Below are 14,602 nucleotides of genomic sequence, written 5' to 3' on the forward strand. Positions count from 1 at the left end.
TCCTCCTGCAGGGTGATACATATAGAAGGAGCTATGAGTCTGCCCCTCCTCCTGCAGGGTGATACATATAGAAGCAGCTATGAGTCTGCCCCTCCTCCTGCAGGGTGATACATATAGAAGGAGCTATGAGTCTGCCCCTCCTCCTGCAGGGTGATACATATAGAAGGAGCTATGAGTCTGCCCCTCCTCCTGCAGGGTGATACATATAGAAGGAGCTATGAGTCTGCCCCTCCTCCTACAGGGTGATACATATAGAAGGAGCTATGAGTCTGCCCCTCCTCCTGCAGGGTGATACATATAGAAGGAGCTATGAGTCTGCCCCTCCTCCTGCAGGGTGATACATATAGAAGGAGCTATGAGTCTGCCCCTCCTCCTGCAGGGTGATACATATAGAAGGAGCTATGAGTCTGCTCCTCCTCCTGCAGGGTGATACATATATAAGGAGCTATGAGTCTGCTCCTCCTCCTGCAGGGTGATACGTATAGAAGGAGCTATGAGTCTGCTCCTCCTCCTGCAGGGTGATACATATAGAAGGAGCTATGAGTCGGCCCCTCCTCCTGCAGGGTGATACATACAGAAGGAGCTATGAGTCTGCTCCTCCTCCTGCAGAGTGATACATATAGAAGGAGCTATGAGTCTGCTCCTCCTCCTGCAGGGTGATACATATAGAAGGAGCTATGAGTCTGCTCCTCCTCCTGCAGGGTGATACATATAGAAGGAGCTATGAGTCGGCCCCTCCTCCTGCAGGGTGATACATACAGAAGGAGCTATGAGTCTGCTCATCCTCCTGCAGGGTGATACATATAGAAGGATCTATGAGTCTGCCCCTCCTCCTGCAGGGTGATACATATAGAAGGAGCTATAAGTCTACTCCTCCTCCTGCAGGGTGATACATATAGAAGGAGCTATGAGTCTGCCCCTCCCCCTGCAGGGTGATACATATAGAAGGAGCTATGAGTCTGCTCCTCCTCCTGCAGGGTGATACATATAGAAGGAGCTATGAGTCTGCTCCTCCTCCTGCAGGGTGATACATATAGAAGGAGCTATGAGTCTGCTCCTCCTCCTGCAGGGTGATACATATAGAAGGAGCTATGAGTCTGCTCCTCCTCCTGCAGGGTGATACATATAGAAGGAGCTATGAGTCTGCCCCTCCTCCTGCAGGGTGATACATATAGAAGGAGCTATGAGTCTGCCCCTCCTCCTGCAGGGTGATACATATAGAAGGAGCTATGAGTCTGCTCCTCCTCCAGCAGGGTGATACATATAGAAGGAGCTATGAGTCTGCTCCTCCTCCTGCAGGGTGATACATATAGAAGGAGCTATGAGTCTGCCCCTCCTCCTGCAGGGTGATACATATAGAAGGAGCTATGAGTCTGCCCCTCCTCCTGCAGGGTGATACATATAGAAGGAGCTATGAGTCTGCCCCTCCTCCTGCAGGGTGATACATATAGAAGGAGCTATGAGTCTGCCCCTCCTCCTGCAGGGTGATACATATAGAAGGAGCTATGAGTCTGCCCCTCCTCCTGCAGGGTGATACATATAGAAGGAGCTATGAGTCTGCCCCTCCTCCTGCAGGGTGATACATACAGAAGGAGCTATGAGTCTGCCCCTCCTCCTGCAGGGTGATACATATAGAAGGAGCTATGAGTCTGCCCCTCCTCCTGCAGGGTGATACATATAGAAGGAGCTATGAGTCTGCCCCTCCTCCTACAGGGTGATACATATAGAAGGAGCTATGAGTCTGCCCCTCATCCTGCAGGGTGATACATATAGAAGGAGCTATGAGTCTGCTCCTCCTCCTGCAGGGTGATACATATAGAAGGAGCTATGAGTCTGCCCCTCCTCCTGCAGGGTGATACATATAGAAGGAGCTATGAGTCTGCTCCTCCCCCTGCAGGGTGATACATATAGAAGGAGCTATGAGTCTGCCCCTCCTCCTGCAGGGTGATACATATAGAAGGAGCTATGAGTCTGCCCCTCCTCCTGCAGGGTGATACATATAGAAGGAGCTATGAGTCTGCCCCTCCTCCTGCAGGGTGATACATATAGAAGGAGCTATGAGTCTGCTCCTCCTCCTGCAGGGTGATACATATAGAAGGAGCTATGAGTCTGCCCCTCCTCCTGCAGGGTGATACATATAGAAGGAGCTATGAGTCTGCCCCTCCTCCTGCAGGGTGATACATATAGAAGGAGCTATGAGTCTGCTCCTCTTCCTGCAGGGTGATACATATAGAAGGAGCTATGAGTCTGCTCCTCCTCCTGCAGGGTGATACATATAGAAGGAGCTATGAGTCTGCCCCTCCTCCTGCAGGGTGATACATATAGAAGGAGCTATGAGTCTACCCCTCCTCCTGCAGGGTGATACATATAGAAGGAGATATGAGTCTGCCCCTCCTCCTGCAGGGCGATACATATAGAAGGAGCTGTGAGTCTGCTCCTCCTCCTGCAGGGTGATACATATAGAAGGAGCTATGAGTCTGCTCCTCCTCCTGCAGGGTGATACATATAGAAGGAGCTATGAGTCTGCTCCTCCTCCTGCAGGGTGATACATATAGAAGGAGCTATGAGTCTGCCCCTCCTCCTGCAGGGTGATACATATAGAAGGAGCTATGAGTCTGCTCCTCCTCCTGCAGGGTGATACATATAGAAGGAGCTATGAGTATGCCCCTCCTCCTGCAGGGTGATACATATAGAAGGAGCTATGAGTCTGCTCCTCCTCCTGCAGGGTGATACATATAGAAGGAGCTATGAGTATGCCCCTCCTCCTGCAGGGTGATACATATAGAAGGAGATATGAGTCTGCCCCTCCTCCTGCAGGGCGATACATATAGAAGGAGCTATGAGTCTGCTCCTCCTCCTGCAGGGTGATACATATAGAAGGAGCTATGAGTCTGCTCCTCCTCCTGCAGGGTGATACATATAGAAGGAGCTATGAGTCTGCTCCTCCTCCTGCAGGGTGATACATATAGAAGGAGCTATGAGTCTGCCCCTCCTCCTGCAGGGTGATACATATAGAAGGAGCTATGAGTCTGCTCCTCCTCCTGCAGGGTGATACATATAGAAGGAGCTATGAGTATGCCCCTCCTCCTGCAGGGTGATACATATAGAAGGAGCTATGAGTCTGCTCCTCCTCCTGCAGGGTGATACATATAGAAGGAGCTATGAGTCTGCTCCTCCTCCTGCAGGGCGATACAGACAGAAGGGAGCTATGAGTCTGCTCCTCCTCCTGCAGGGTGATACATATAGAAGGAGCTATGAGTCTGCCCCTCCTCCTGCAGGGTGATACATATAGAAGGAGCTATGAGTCTGCTCCTCCTCCTGCAAGGCGATACATATAGAAGGAGCTATGAGTCTGCTCCTCCTCCTGCAGGGTGATACATATAGAAGGAGCTATGAGTCTGCCCCTCCTCCTGCAGGGTGATACATATAGAAGGAGCTATGAGTCTGCTCCTCCTCCTGCAGGGTGATACATATAGAAGGAGCTGTGAGTCTGCCCCTCCTCCTGCAGGGTGATACATATAGAAGGAGCTGTGAGTCTACCCCTCCTCCTGCAGGGTGATACATATAGAAGGAGATATGAGTCTGCCCCTCCTCCTGCAGGGCGATACATATAGAAGGAGCTATGAGTCTGCCCCTCCTCCTGCAGGGTGATACATATAGAAGGAGCTATGAGTCTGCCCCTCCCCCTGCAGGGCGATACATATAGAAGGAGCTATGAGTCTGCTCCTCCCCCTGCAGGGTGATACATATAGAAGGAGCTATGAGTCTGCCCCTCCTCCTGCAGGGTGATACATATAGAAGGAGCTATGAGTCTGCCCCTCCTCCTGCAGGGTGATACATATAGAAGGAGCTATGAGTCTGCCCCTCCTCCTGCAGGGTGATACATATAGAAGGAGCTATGAGTCTGCCCCTCCTCCTGCAGGGTGATACATATAGAAGGGAGCTATGAGTCTGCTCCTCCTCCTGCAGGGTGATACATACAGAAGGAGCTATGAGTCTGCTCCTCCTCCTGCAGGGTGATACATATAGAAGGAGCTATGAGTCTGCCCCTCCTCCTGCAGGGTGATACATATAGAAGGAGCTATGAGTCTGCTCCTCCTCCTGCAGGGTGATACATATAGAAGGAGCTATGAGTCTGCCCCTCCTCTTTCAGGGTGATACATATAGAAGGAGCTATGATTCGGCTCCTCCTCCTGCAGGGTGATACATATAGAAGGAGCTATGAGTCTGCTCCTCCTCCTGCAGGGTGATACATATAGAAGGAGCTATGAGTCTGCCCCTCCTCCTGCAGGGTGATACATATAGAAGGGAGCTATGAGTCTGCCCCTCCTCCTGCAGGGTGATACATATAGAAGGAGCTATGAGTCTGCCTCTCCTCCTGCAGGGTGATACATATAGAAGGAGCTATGAGTCTGCCCCTCCTCCTGCAGGGTGATACATATAGAAGGAGCTATGAGTCTGCTCCTCCTCCTGCAGGGTGATACATATAGAAGGAGCTATGAGTCTGCCCCTCCTCCTTCAGGGTGATACATATAGAAGGAGCTATGATTCGGCTCCTCCTCCCGCAGGGTGATACATATAGAAGGAGCTATAAGTCTGCCCCTCCTCCTGCAGGGTGATACATATAGAAGGAGCTATGAGTCTGCCCCTCCTCCTGCAGGGTGATACATATAGAAGGAGCTATGAGTCTGCCCCTCCTCCTGCAGGGTGATACATATAGAAGGAGCTATGAGTCTGCCCCTCCTCCTGCAGGGTGATACATATAGAAGGAGCTATGAGTCTGCTCCTCCTCCTGCAGGGTGATACATATAGAAGGAGCTATGAGTCTGCTCCTCCTCCTGCAGGGTGATACATATAGAAGGAGCTATGAGTCTGCCCCTCCTCCTGCAGGGTGATACATATAGAAGGAGCTATGAGTCTGCCCCTCCTCCTGCAGGGTGATACATATAGAAGGAGCTATGAGTCTGCTCCTCCTCCTGCAGGGTGATACATATAGAAGGAGCTATGAGTCTGCTCCTCCTCCTGCAGGGTGATACATATAGAAGGAGCTATGAGTCTGCCCCTCCTCCTGCAGGGTGATACATATAGAAGGAGCTATGAGTCTGCCCCTCCTCCTGCAGGGTGATACATATAGAAGGGAGCTATGAGTCTGCCCCTCCTCCTGCAGGGTGATACATATAGAAGGAGCTATGAGTCTGCCCCTCCTCCTGCAGGGTGATACATATAGAAGGAGCTATGAGTCTGCTCCTCCTCCTACAGGGTGATACATATAGAAGGAGCTATGAGTCGACCCCTCCTCCTGCAGGGTTATACATATAGAAGGAGCTATGAGTCTACTCCTCCTCCTGCAGGGTGATACATATAGAAGGAGCTATGAGTCTGCTCCTCCTCCTGCAGGGCGATACATATAGAAGGAGCTATGAGTCTGCTCCTCCTCCTACAGGGTTATACATATAGAAGGAGCTATGAGTCTGCCCCTCCTCCTGCAGGGTTATACATATAGAAGGAGCTATGAGTCTGCCCCTCCTCCTGCAGGGTGATACATATAGAAGGAGCTATGAGTCTGCCCCTCCCCCTGCAGGGTGATACATATAGAAGGAGCTATGAGTCTGCCCCTCCTCCTGCAGGGTGATACATATAGAAGGAGCTATGAGTCTGCCCCTCCTCCTGCAGGGTGATACATATAGAAGGAGCTATGAGTCTGCTCCTCCCCCTGCAGGGTGATACATATAGAAGGAGCTATGAGTCTGCCCCTCCTCCTGCAGGGTGATACATATAGAAGGAGCTATGAGTCTGCTCCTCCTCCTGCAGGGTGATACATATAGAAGGAGCCATGAGTCTGCCCCTCCTCCTGCAGGGTGATACATATAGAACGAGCTATGAGTCTGCCCCTCCTCCTGCAGGGTGATACATATCGAAGGAGCTATGAGTCTGCCCCTCCTCCTGCAGGGTGATACATATAGAAGGAGCTATGAGTCTGCCCCTCCTCCTGCAGGGTGATACATATAGAAGGAGCTATGAGTCTGCTCCTCCTCCTGCAGGGTGATACATATAGAAGGAGCTATGAGTCTGCCCCTCCTCCTGCAGGGTGATACATATAGAAGGAGCTATGAGTCTGCCCCTCCTCCTGCAGGGTGATACATAAAGAAGGAGCTATGAGTCTGCTCCTCCTCCTGCAGGGTGATACATATAGATGGAGCTATGAGTCTGCCCCTCCTCCTGCAGGGTGATACATATAGAAGGAGCTATGAGTCTGCCCCTCCTCCTGCAGGGTGATACATATAGAAGGAGCTATGAGTCTGCCCCTCCTCCTGCAGGGTGATACATATAGAAGGAGCTATGAGTCTGCTCCTCCTCCTGCAGGGTGATACATATAGAAGGAGCTATGAGTCTGCCCCTCCTCCTGCAGGGTGATACATATAGAAGGAGCTATGAGTCTGCCCCTCCTCCTGCAGGGTGATACATAAAGAAGGAGCTATGAGTCTGCTCCTCCTCCTGCAGGGTGATACATATAGATGGAGCTATGAGTCTGCCCCTCCTCCTGCAGGGTGATACATATAGAAGGAGCTATGAGTCTGCCCCTCCTCCTGCGGGGTGATACATATAGAAGGAGCTATCAGTCTGCTCCTCCTCCTGCAGGGTGATACATATAGAAGGAGCTATGAGTCTGCTCCTCCTCCTGCAGGGTGATACATATAGAAGGAGCTATGAGTCTGCTCCTCCTCCTGCAGGGTGATACATATAGAAGGAGCTATGAGTCTGCCCCTCCTCCTGCAGGGTGATACATATAGAAGGAGCTATGAGTCTGCCCCTCCTCCTGCAGGGTGATACATATAGAAGGGAGCTATGAGTCTGCTCCTCCTCCTGCAGGGTGATACATATAGAAGGAGCTATGAGTCTGCCCCTCCTCCTGCAGGGTGATACGTATAGAAGGAGCTATGAGTCTGCTCCTCCTCCTGCAGGGTGATACATATAGAAGGAGCTATGAGTCTGCCCCTCCTCCTGCAGGGTGATACATATAGAAGGGAGCTATGAGTCTGCTCCTCCTCCTGCAGGGTGATACATATAGAAGGAGCTATGAGTCTGCTACTCCTCCTGCAGGGTGATACATATAGAAGGAGCTATGAGTCTGCTTCTCCTCCTGCAGGGTGATACATATAGAAGGAGCTATGAGTCTGCCCCTCCTCCTGCAGGGTGATACATATAGAAGGAGCTATGAGTCTGCCCCTCCTCCTGCAGGGTGATACATATAGAAGGAGCTATGAGTCTGCTCCTCCTCCTGCAGGGTGATACATATAGAAGGAGCTATGAGTCTGCTCCTCCTCCTGCAGGGTGATACATATAGAAGGAGCTATGAGTCTGCCCCTCCTCCTGCAGGGTGATACATATAGAAGGAGCTATGAGTCTGCTCCTCCTCCTGCAGGGTGATACATATAGAAGGAGCTATGAGTCTGCTCCTCCTCCTGCAGGGTGATACATATAGAAGGAGCTATGAGTCTGCCCCTCCTCCTGCAGGGTGATATATATAGAAGGAGCTATGAGTCTGCTCCTCCTCCTGCAGGGTGATACATATAGAAGGAGCTATGAGTCTGCTCCTCCTCCTGCAGGGTGATACATATAGAAGGAGCTATGAGTCTGCCCCTCCTCCTGCAGGGTGATACATATAGAAGGAGCTATGAGTCTGCTCCTCCTCCTGCAGGGTGATACATATAGAAGGAGCTATGAGTCTGCCCCTCCTCCTGCAGGGTGATACATATAGAAGGAGCTATGAGTCTGCCCCTCCTCCTGCAGGGTGATACATATAGAAGGAGCTATGAGTCTGCTCCTCCTCCTGCAGGGTGATACATATAGAAGGAGCTATGAGTCTGCTCCTCCTCCTGCAGGGTGATACATATAGAAGGAGCTATGAGTCTGCCCCTCCTCCTGCAGGGTGATACATATAGAAGGAGCTATGAGTCTGCTCCTCCTCCTGCAGGGTGATACATATAGAAGGAGCTATGAGTCTGCTCCTCCTCCTGCAGGGTGATACATATAGAAGGAGCTATGAGTCTGCCCCTCCTCCTGCAGGGTGATATATATAGAAGGAGCTATGAGTCTGCTCCTCCTCCTGCAGGGTGATACATATAGAAGGAGCTATGAGTCTGCCCCTCCCCCTGCAGGGTGATATATATAGAAGGAGCTATGAGTCTGCTCCTCCTCCTGCAGGGTGATACATATAGAAGGAGCTATGAGTCTGCTCCTCCTCCTGCAGGGTGATACATATAGAAGGAGCTATGAGTCTGCCCCTCCTCCTGCAGGGTGATACATATAGAAGGAGCTATGAGTCTGCCCCTCCTCCTGCAGGGTGATATATATAGAAGGAGCTATGAGTCTGCTCCTCCTCCTGCAGGGTGATACATATAGAAGGAGCTATGAGTCTGCTCCTCCTCCTGCAGGGTGATACATATAGAAGGAGCTATGAGTCTGCCCCTCCTCCAGCAGGGTGATACATATAGAAGAGCTATGAGACTGCTCCTCCTCCTGCAGGGTGATACATATAGAAGGAGCTATGAGTCTGCCCCTCCTCCTGCAGGGTGATACATATAGAAGGAGCTATGAGTCGGCTCCTCCTCCTGCAGGGTGATACATATAGAAGGAGCTATGAGTCTGCCCCTCCTCCTGCAGGGTGATACATATAGAAGGAGCTATGAGTCTGCCCCTCCTCCTGCAGGGTGATACATATAGAAGGAGCTATGAGTCTGCCCCGTCCTCCTGCAGGGTGATACATATAGAAGGAGCTATGAGTCTGCCCCTCCTCCTGCAGGGTGATACATATAGAAGGAGCTATGAGTCTGCCCCTCCTCCTGCAGGGTGATACATATAGAAGGAGCTATGAGTCTGCCCCTCCTCCTGCAGGGTGATACATATAGAAGGAGCTATGAGTCTGCTCCTCCTCCTGCAGGGTGATACATATAGAAGGAGCTATCAGTCTGCTCCTCCTCCTGCAGGGTGATACATATAGAAGGAGCTATGAGTCTGCCCCTCCTCCTGCAGGGTGATACATATAGAAGGAGCTATGAGTCTGCTCCTCCTCCTGCAGGGTGATACATATAGAAGGAGCTATGAGTCTGCCCCTCCTCCTGCAGGGTGATACATATAGAAGGAGCTATGAGTCTGCTCCTCCTCCTGCAGGGTGATACATATAGAAGGAGCTATGAGTCTGCTCCTCCTCCTGCAGGGTGATACATATAGAAGGGAGCTATGAGTCTGCCCCTCCTCCTGCAGGGTGATACATATAGAAGGAGCTATGAGTCTGCCCCTCCTCCTGCAGGGTGATACATATAGAAGGAGCTATGAGTCTGCTCCTCCTCCTGCAGGGTGATATATATAGAAGGAGCTATGAGTCTGCCCCTCCTCATGCAGGGTGATACATATAGAAGGAGCTATGAGTCTGCTCCTCCTCCTGCAGGGTGATACATATAGAAGGAGCTATGAGTCTGCCCCTCCTCCTGCAGGGTGATACATATAGAAGGAGCTATGAGTCTGCCCCTCCTCCTGCAGGGTGATACATATAGAAGGAGCTATGAGTCTGCTCCTCCTCCTGCAGGGTGATACATATAGAAGGAGCTATGAGTCTGCTCCTCCTCCTGCAGGGTGATACATATAGAAGGAGCTATGAGTCTGCCCCTCCTCCTGCAGGGTGATACATATAGAAGGAGCTATGAGTCTGCTCCTCCTCCTGCAGGGTGATACATATAGAAGGAGCTATGAGTCTGCCCCTCCTCCTGCAGGGTGATACATATAGAAGGAGCTATGAGTCTGCCCCTCCCCCTGTAGGGTGATACTCTACACCATATAGAATGAGTATACTGTTATTACTCTACCTGTAAACCTTATGTTGGTTCCATGACGGTTCTGGAATCCATCTTTATAGGTATTGTCCACATATATTTCTATTCTACAGCAGATCGTGGGGCCATCCGTCCTCCTCAGATCATTGATGGTAATTGTCGCTGTTCTTTCTCCGTTGGGATTTCCCCCCAGTGAGATTCTTCCTTTATAATTGTCATGCGTCCAGTTTGTTGTGCGATTATATATGGTTTCTGCACCTCCACAACGTTCCGACTTACTCTGTGTCCAGGACACTCTCACATCTACAGGTTTGCCCTTCGGGTTTGGATACGTGAAGTTACATGGAATAGTCACAGAGCTCTTCTCTTCTATGATGATGGTGCCGCGCTGCTCCGTGCAGTAGGTTTCCTCTTCACCGTTACTTCTTCCTTCTGTAGAAACAAACACTTCATCAGACACTATCAAGCCTGATCTTTTAAATTTGATGGCCAAAATTTCCACAGACGCACTCCAAAAATGTTATTGAAATCTGCTAGTCTGGGGCCACGTCTAGGTTCGATATTACATAAGGGTAAGGCCACACTGTCGGGTTATCAGATGAAGTTTTGAAGGTCAAAACTTCATCTGAAGTATAAGAATATATGCTGTCCATAGACATCTGCAGAGTGGAGGGGAGAAGTGGAGGAAAAAGGAAGTGCAGAGAGACACACACAGACATGCTGCCCAAAGAACCTATGGAGAGAGGAGAGGAGGGGAGAGGAAGTGCGGAGAGACACACACAGACATGCTGCCCAAAGAATCTATGGAGAGAGGAAAGGAGGGGAGAGGAAATGCAGAGCGACACACACAGACATGCTGCCCAAAGAATCTATGGAGAGAGGAGAGGAGGGGAGAGGAAGTGCAGAGAGACACACACAGACATGCTGCCCAAAGAATCTATGGAGAGAGGAAAGGAGGGGAGAGGAAGTGCAGAGAGACACACACAGACATGCTGCCCAAAGAATCTATGGAGAGAGGAAAGGAGGTGAGAGGAAGTGCAGAGAGACACACACAGACATGCTGCCCAAAGAATCTATGGAGAGAGGAAAGGAGGGGAGAGGAAGTGCGGAGAGACACACACAGGCATGCTCCCGATATAATTTATGGAAAGGGTAGGGGAGAGGAGAAGTGAGGAAGTGCAGAGAGACACACACAGACATGCTGCCCAAAGAATCTATGGAGAGAGGAGAGGAGGGGAGAGGAAGTGCAGAGAGACACACACAGGCATGCTCCCGATATAATTTATGGAAAGGGTAGGGGAGAGGAGAAGTGAGGAAGTGCAGAGAGACACACACAGACATGCTGCCCAAAGAATCTATGGAGAGAGGAGAGGATGGGAGAGGAAGTGCAGAGAGACACACACAGACATGCTGCGCAAAGAATCTATGGAGAGAGGAAAGGAGGGGAGAGGAAGTGCAGAGAGACACACACAGGCATGCTCCCCATATAATTTATGGAGAGGGTAGGGGAGAGGAGAAGTGAGGAAGTGCAGAGAGACACACACAGATATTCTGTCCATAGAATCTATGGAGAGGGGAGCGGAGAGGAGGAGGAAAGAGTAACTGCAGAGGGAAACACATAGACATGCTGTCCCCAAGGAGCGGGAGGGGAAAAAATAAGAATCTTCCTCCAGATCCAATCTCTAGCATCTAGGGCTTTAAGATGGATTCTGTTTCTGAAGTTTCATAAGTGTGAGGCGCCAACTCTAAGGCATTTCAGTTTCACACTCTTGAATCCTTACACAACAAACTAGTAGAGGATCCAGAGTCTTTTTGATATCTCCTGGACTGAATTTCTAGTTAAAATTCTTCATGTATGATGGTGGAGATTTAGTGTTAGGCAGGTTTCCTGTGCGCTAATGAAATGATCCCCTTAAGTGGCTTAAGTGGAAATAGGAGGCGCTCATACTGTAGTATGTAAATTTCACTATTCTTAGTGTCAAGATACTTATTGGTTTGTACAAATAGAAGAACTTGCTGAAAAGCAGGAAATTGATGTTCTAGCAACCAGTGATGCTCCTCAACTTATCACGGAAGGATAGAAAGTCAAGGCTGTAGGTTGAAAAGATGGTCTGTTTGTTGTTTAATATTCAGGATCCCCGGGGTAGAGTTGCATTACCTGAGGAGGAATGTGAGACAAAATCTTATCTGCAATCCCTAAGACTATATTTACAATGTTAAAGTGTGAAGATTTGGGAGGTGCAGTGGTCTTAGTAGCTTAACAGGGTTTTTCCAGCTAGATAAGAGGTTTTGTGATATGATTGAAATGCTAAATTATAAAAGTGTCACGTCAGTAGAGTAGATACGGACAAGGACAGTGAGGCCCTGGACTGCAACCCCCCATTATCCCTGCCTACTTGCAGTACAAGCCCTAGATGGCTAGACCACAACTGGTTGACAGTCCCTATGCTACTTAAGTGCAGAGACAGACAAACACAATACCAGAGTTGTCAGAAATGGGTCAGAACCAGGCGGGCTATGCAGTACCAGAATGGGAGACAGAAAATGCTCAGAAGACATGCCGAGGTCAGAAACACAGGATAGTAGTAAGCAAAACAGGACCAATGAACCTAGCTAGTGAGCCAAACAAGACTATCACTGGCACTGATGTATGGCCAGGAAGGGACTTACTGAAATTAGAGCGCCGAGTCCCAGGATCAGAACCTGATAGGTCATGACTCGGTGCTGCATTAGTCAGAACACTAGTACACAGTAATAGAGCAGCTGAGCAATCAGCCCACTGCTAGTCTCCTCCAGCACATGCCCTCTGTGGGGAGAAACAGAACATTGTGTAATACCCCAGAGTGGTGTTACCACTTCTTCACCCTGCTACTATCTCTAATGGGCTAATATAATGTCATCTTATGTATGTCTTTTCTGGTCCTCCACAATGCGCATTCATATTCTTTTTATGTAACTGTTTATTACATGTAATGTTCCTGGTTCACCAGCAGGTGGTAGCAAATATGGCAAAGCTATCTTAGATAGAATAGAACTTACCATTCCATTTTAACCCCCTCTGTAGGGAAGTGAGCCATCCTTGCTTCATGCAGGAAGGGTGGGGACCAGTTCCAGTGAGTTCTAGTTTACCCCCTGCAAGGGGAAAGGTGTGCAGGGGCACGTCTCTTCTGGACATGCCCATGCCAGCCAGAGCACCTTTAGCTCTGCTGGCCATGGTGGCAGAAGCAGGGACGTACATAGAAATCATTGGGCCCCATAGCAAAAATCTGAATTGGGCCCCCTAACTCCACCCACTACCCACACCTGGTCCCTCCCACCTCCTGCCCTGGCCACTCCCCCACCACACCCCCATTTGCCAATTCCACCCCATTTGGAATTGTTTGCCCGCTTACCACTACATTGTATGCCATATTAAAGTACAACTTGTTCTGCAAAAAATAAGCCCTCATGCAGCTATGTGAATGGAAAAATAAAAAAGTTATGGCTCAAGGAAGATAGGGAAGAAAAATGAAAATGAAAAAAAGGAAAAAACCTCCGGTATCCTAAGGGTTAAAGGGGTTATCTAACCCCTATTATGCCTCCCAAAATGCCCGGGCACCGCATACAGATAATACTTATGCCTAGTGGGGGGATGCAGCCAATAGTAGGTAGTGTCCGAAATTAGCATCCCTAGCGTTACCCGCTATGGGAGGCTCGTTCCCATCGTGGCCTGCTATTGACTGTCCCCCACGTCGCTGGATGTTTTCATTTTTGGATGCAGTGGCAGCTAGGCGGGCAACAGAAGTGATGCGGGTATGTAAGGTGCCCGGGCATTTTGGGGGGCATTATAGGTGTTGGATAACCACCTTAAACGCCTTGCTGCTGATGCCACCAATCATATCCCCCCCCTTCCTGCAAGGTAACTGATGTGCTGGGGGGGGCCCTGTAGGCTCATAGAGGACTAAGGAGTACAGGGGGGGAAGGGGGGTAAAGGGGGGATACGACACGGATACAAAATACGGTGGTGGGCATGAGGCCTTAGTATGGCTGTAATATTCAGTCACACTATGCGGTAGTAATTTGCCTGTTCTCAAATGTGGAAAAACTGGCTCTAGGTCTCACTTATCTGAGCAACGTGTTAGTAGAGGGAGGGGGGGGGGGGGGGCGGTCTAGAGGAATGGCCAAAATCTAACACAGCATACATCTGCATCTTAATTTCCATTTAATTCCTTTTTCTGAAAAATTTGTGAATAGATGTAAAAACTGCACCTATGAAGCTTCTTGCGTAGCACGGACAAAAGACCCGGACACGGTCATACCAAAGTTTCCAAAAAATTGTTGTTAAGTCCAGCTTCCCATGAAAGAAGTTCTTTATTGATACGGAATAAAATCCAGACATCAATTACATGTACAGTGTGTACAGTCTACGCGTCTCGGACCCCAAACATTTGGATCCTTCTTCATGACATGAAGAAGGATCCAAATGTTTGGGGTCCGAGACGCGTAGACTGTACACACTGTACATGTAATTGATGTCTGGATTTTATTCCGTATCAATAAAGAACTTCTTTCATGGGAAGCTGGACTTAACAACAATTTTTTCAGAAAAAATGTACGAAAAAAACACTTTCCTATACTCACACACATCATAAAACATGGCGTGTAAGGGGCTTAAAGGGGTATTCCAGTGATAAATTATAATCTATTCATTGGACAGGCGATAACTGCTGGGAATGGTGTGGTCACTGGTCACCAGAATAGGGTGGGGGATTAGCATGTACCCTGCAGCTAAA

General features: G+C 49.5%; 1 protein-coding gene across 2 annotated transcripts in view; it reads right to left on the reverse strand.

The window, feature by feature from the left end:
• LOC120986554 overlaps nucleotides 1-14,602 on the reverse strand; it is a 149,337-nt gene that overhangs the window by 96,445 nt on the left and 38,290 nt on the right. For both annotated transcript variants that reach the window (XM_040415194.1, XM_040415193.1), the window contains exon 2: nucleotides 9,864-10,262. In XM_040415194.1, coding sequence (XP_040271128.1) covers nucleotides 9,864-10,262 — 399 coding nt within the window. The remainder of the gene's footprint in view (nucleotides 1-9,863; nucleotides 10,263-14,602) is intronic.

This window comes from Bufo bufo, chromosome 1 (genome assembly GCF_905171765.1).
Source record: "Bufo bufo chromosome 1, aBufBuf1.1, whole genome shotgun sequence".
Lineage (NCBI taxonomy): Eukaryota > Metazoa > Chordata > Amphibia > Anura > Bufonidae > Bufo > Bufo bufo.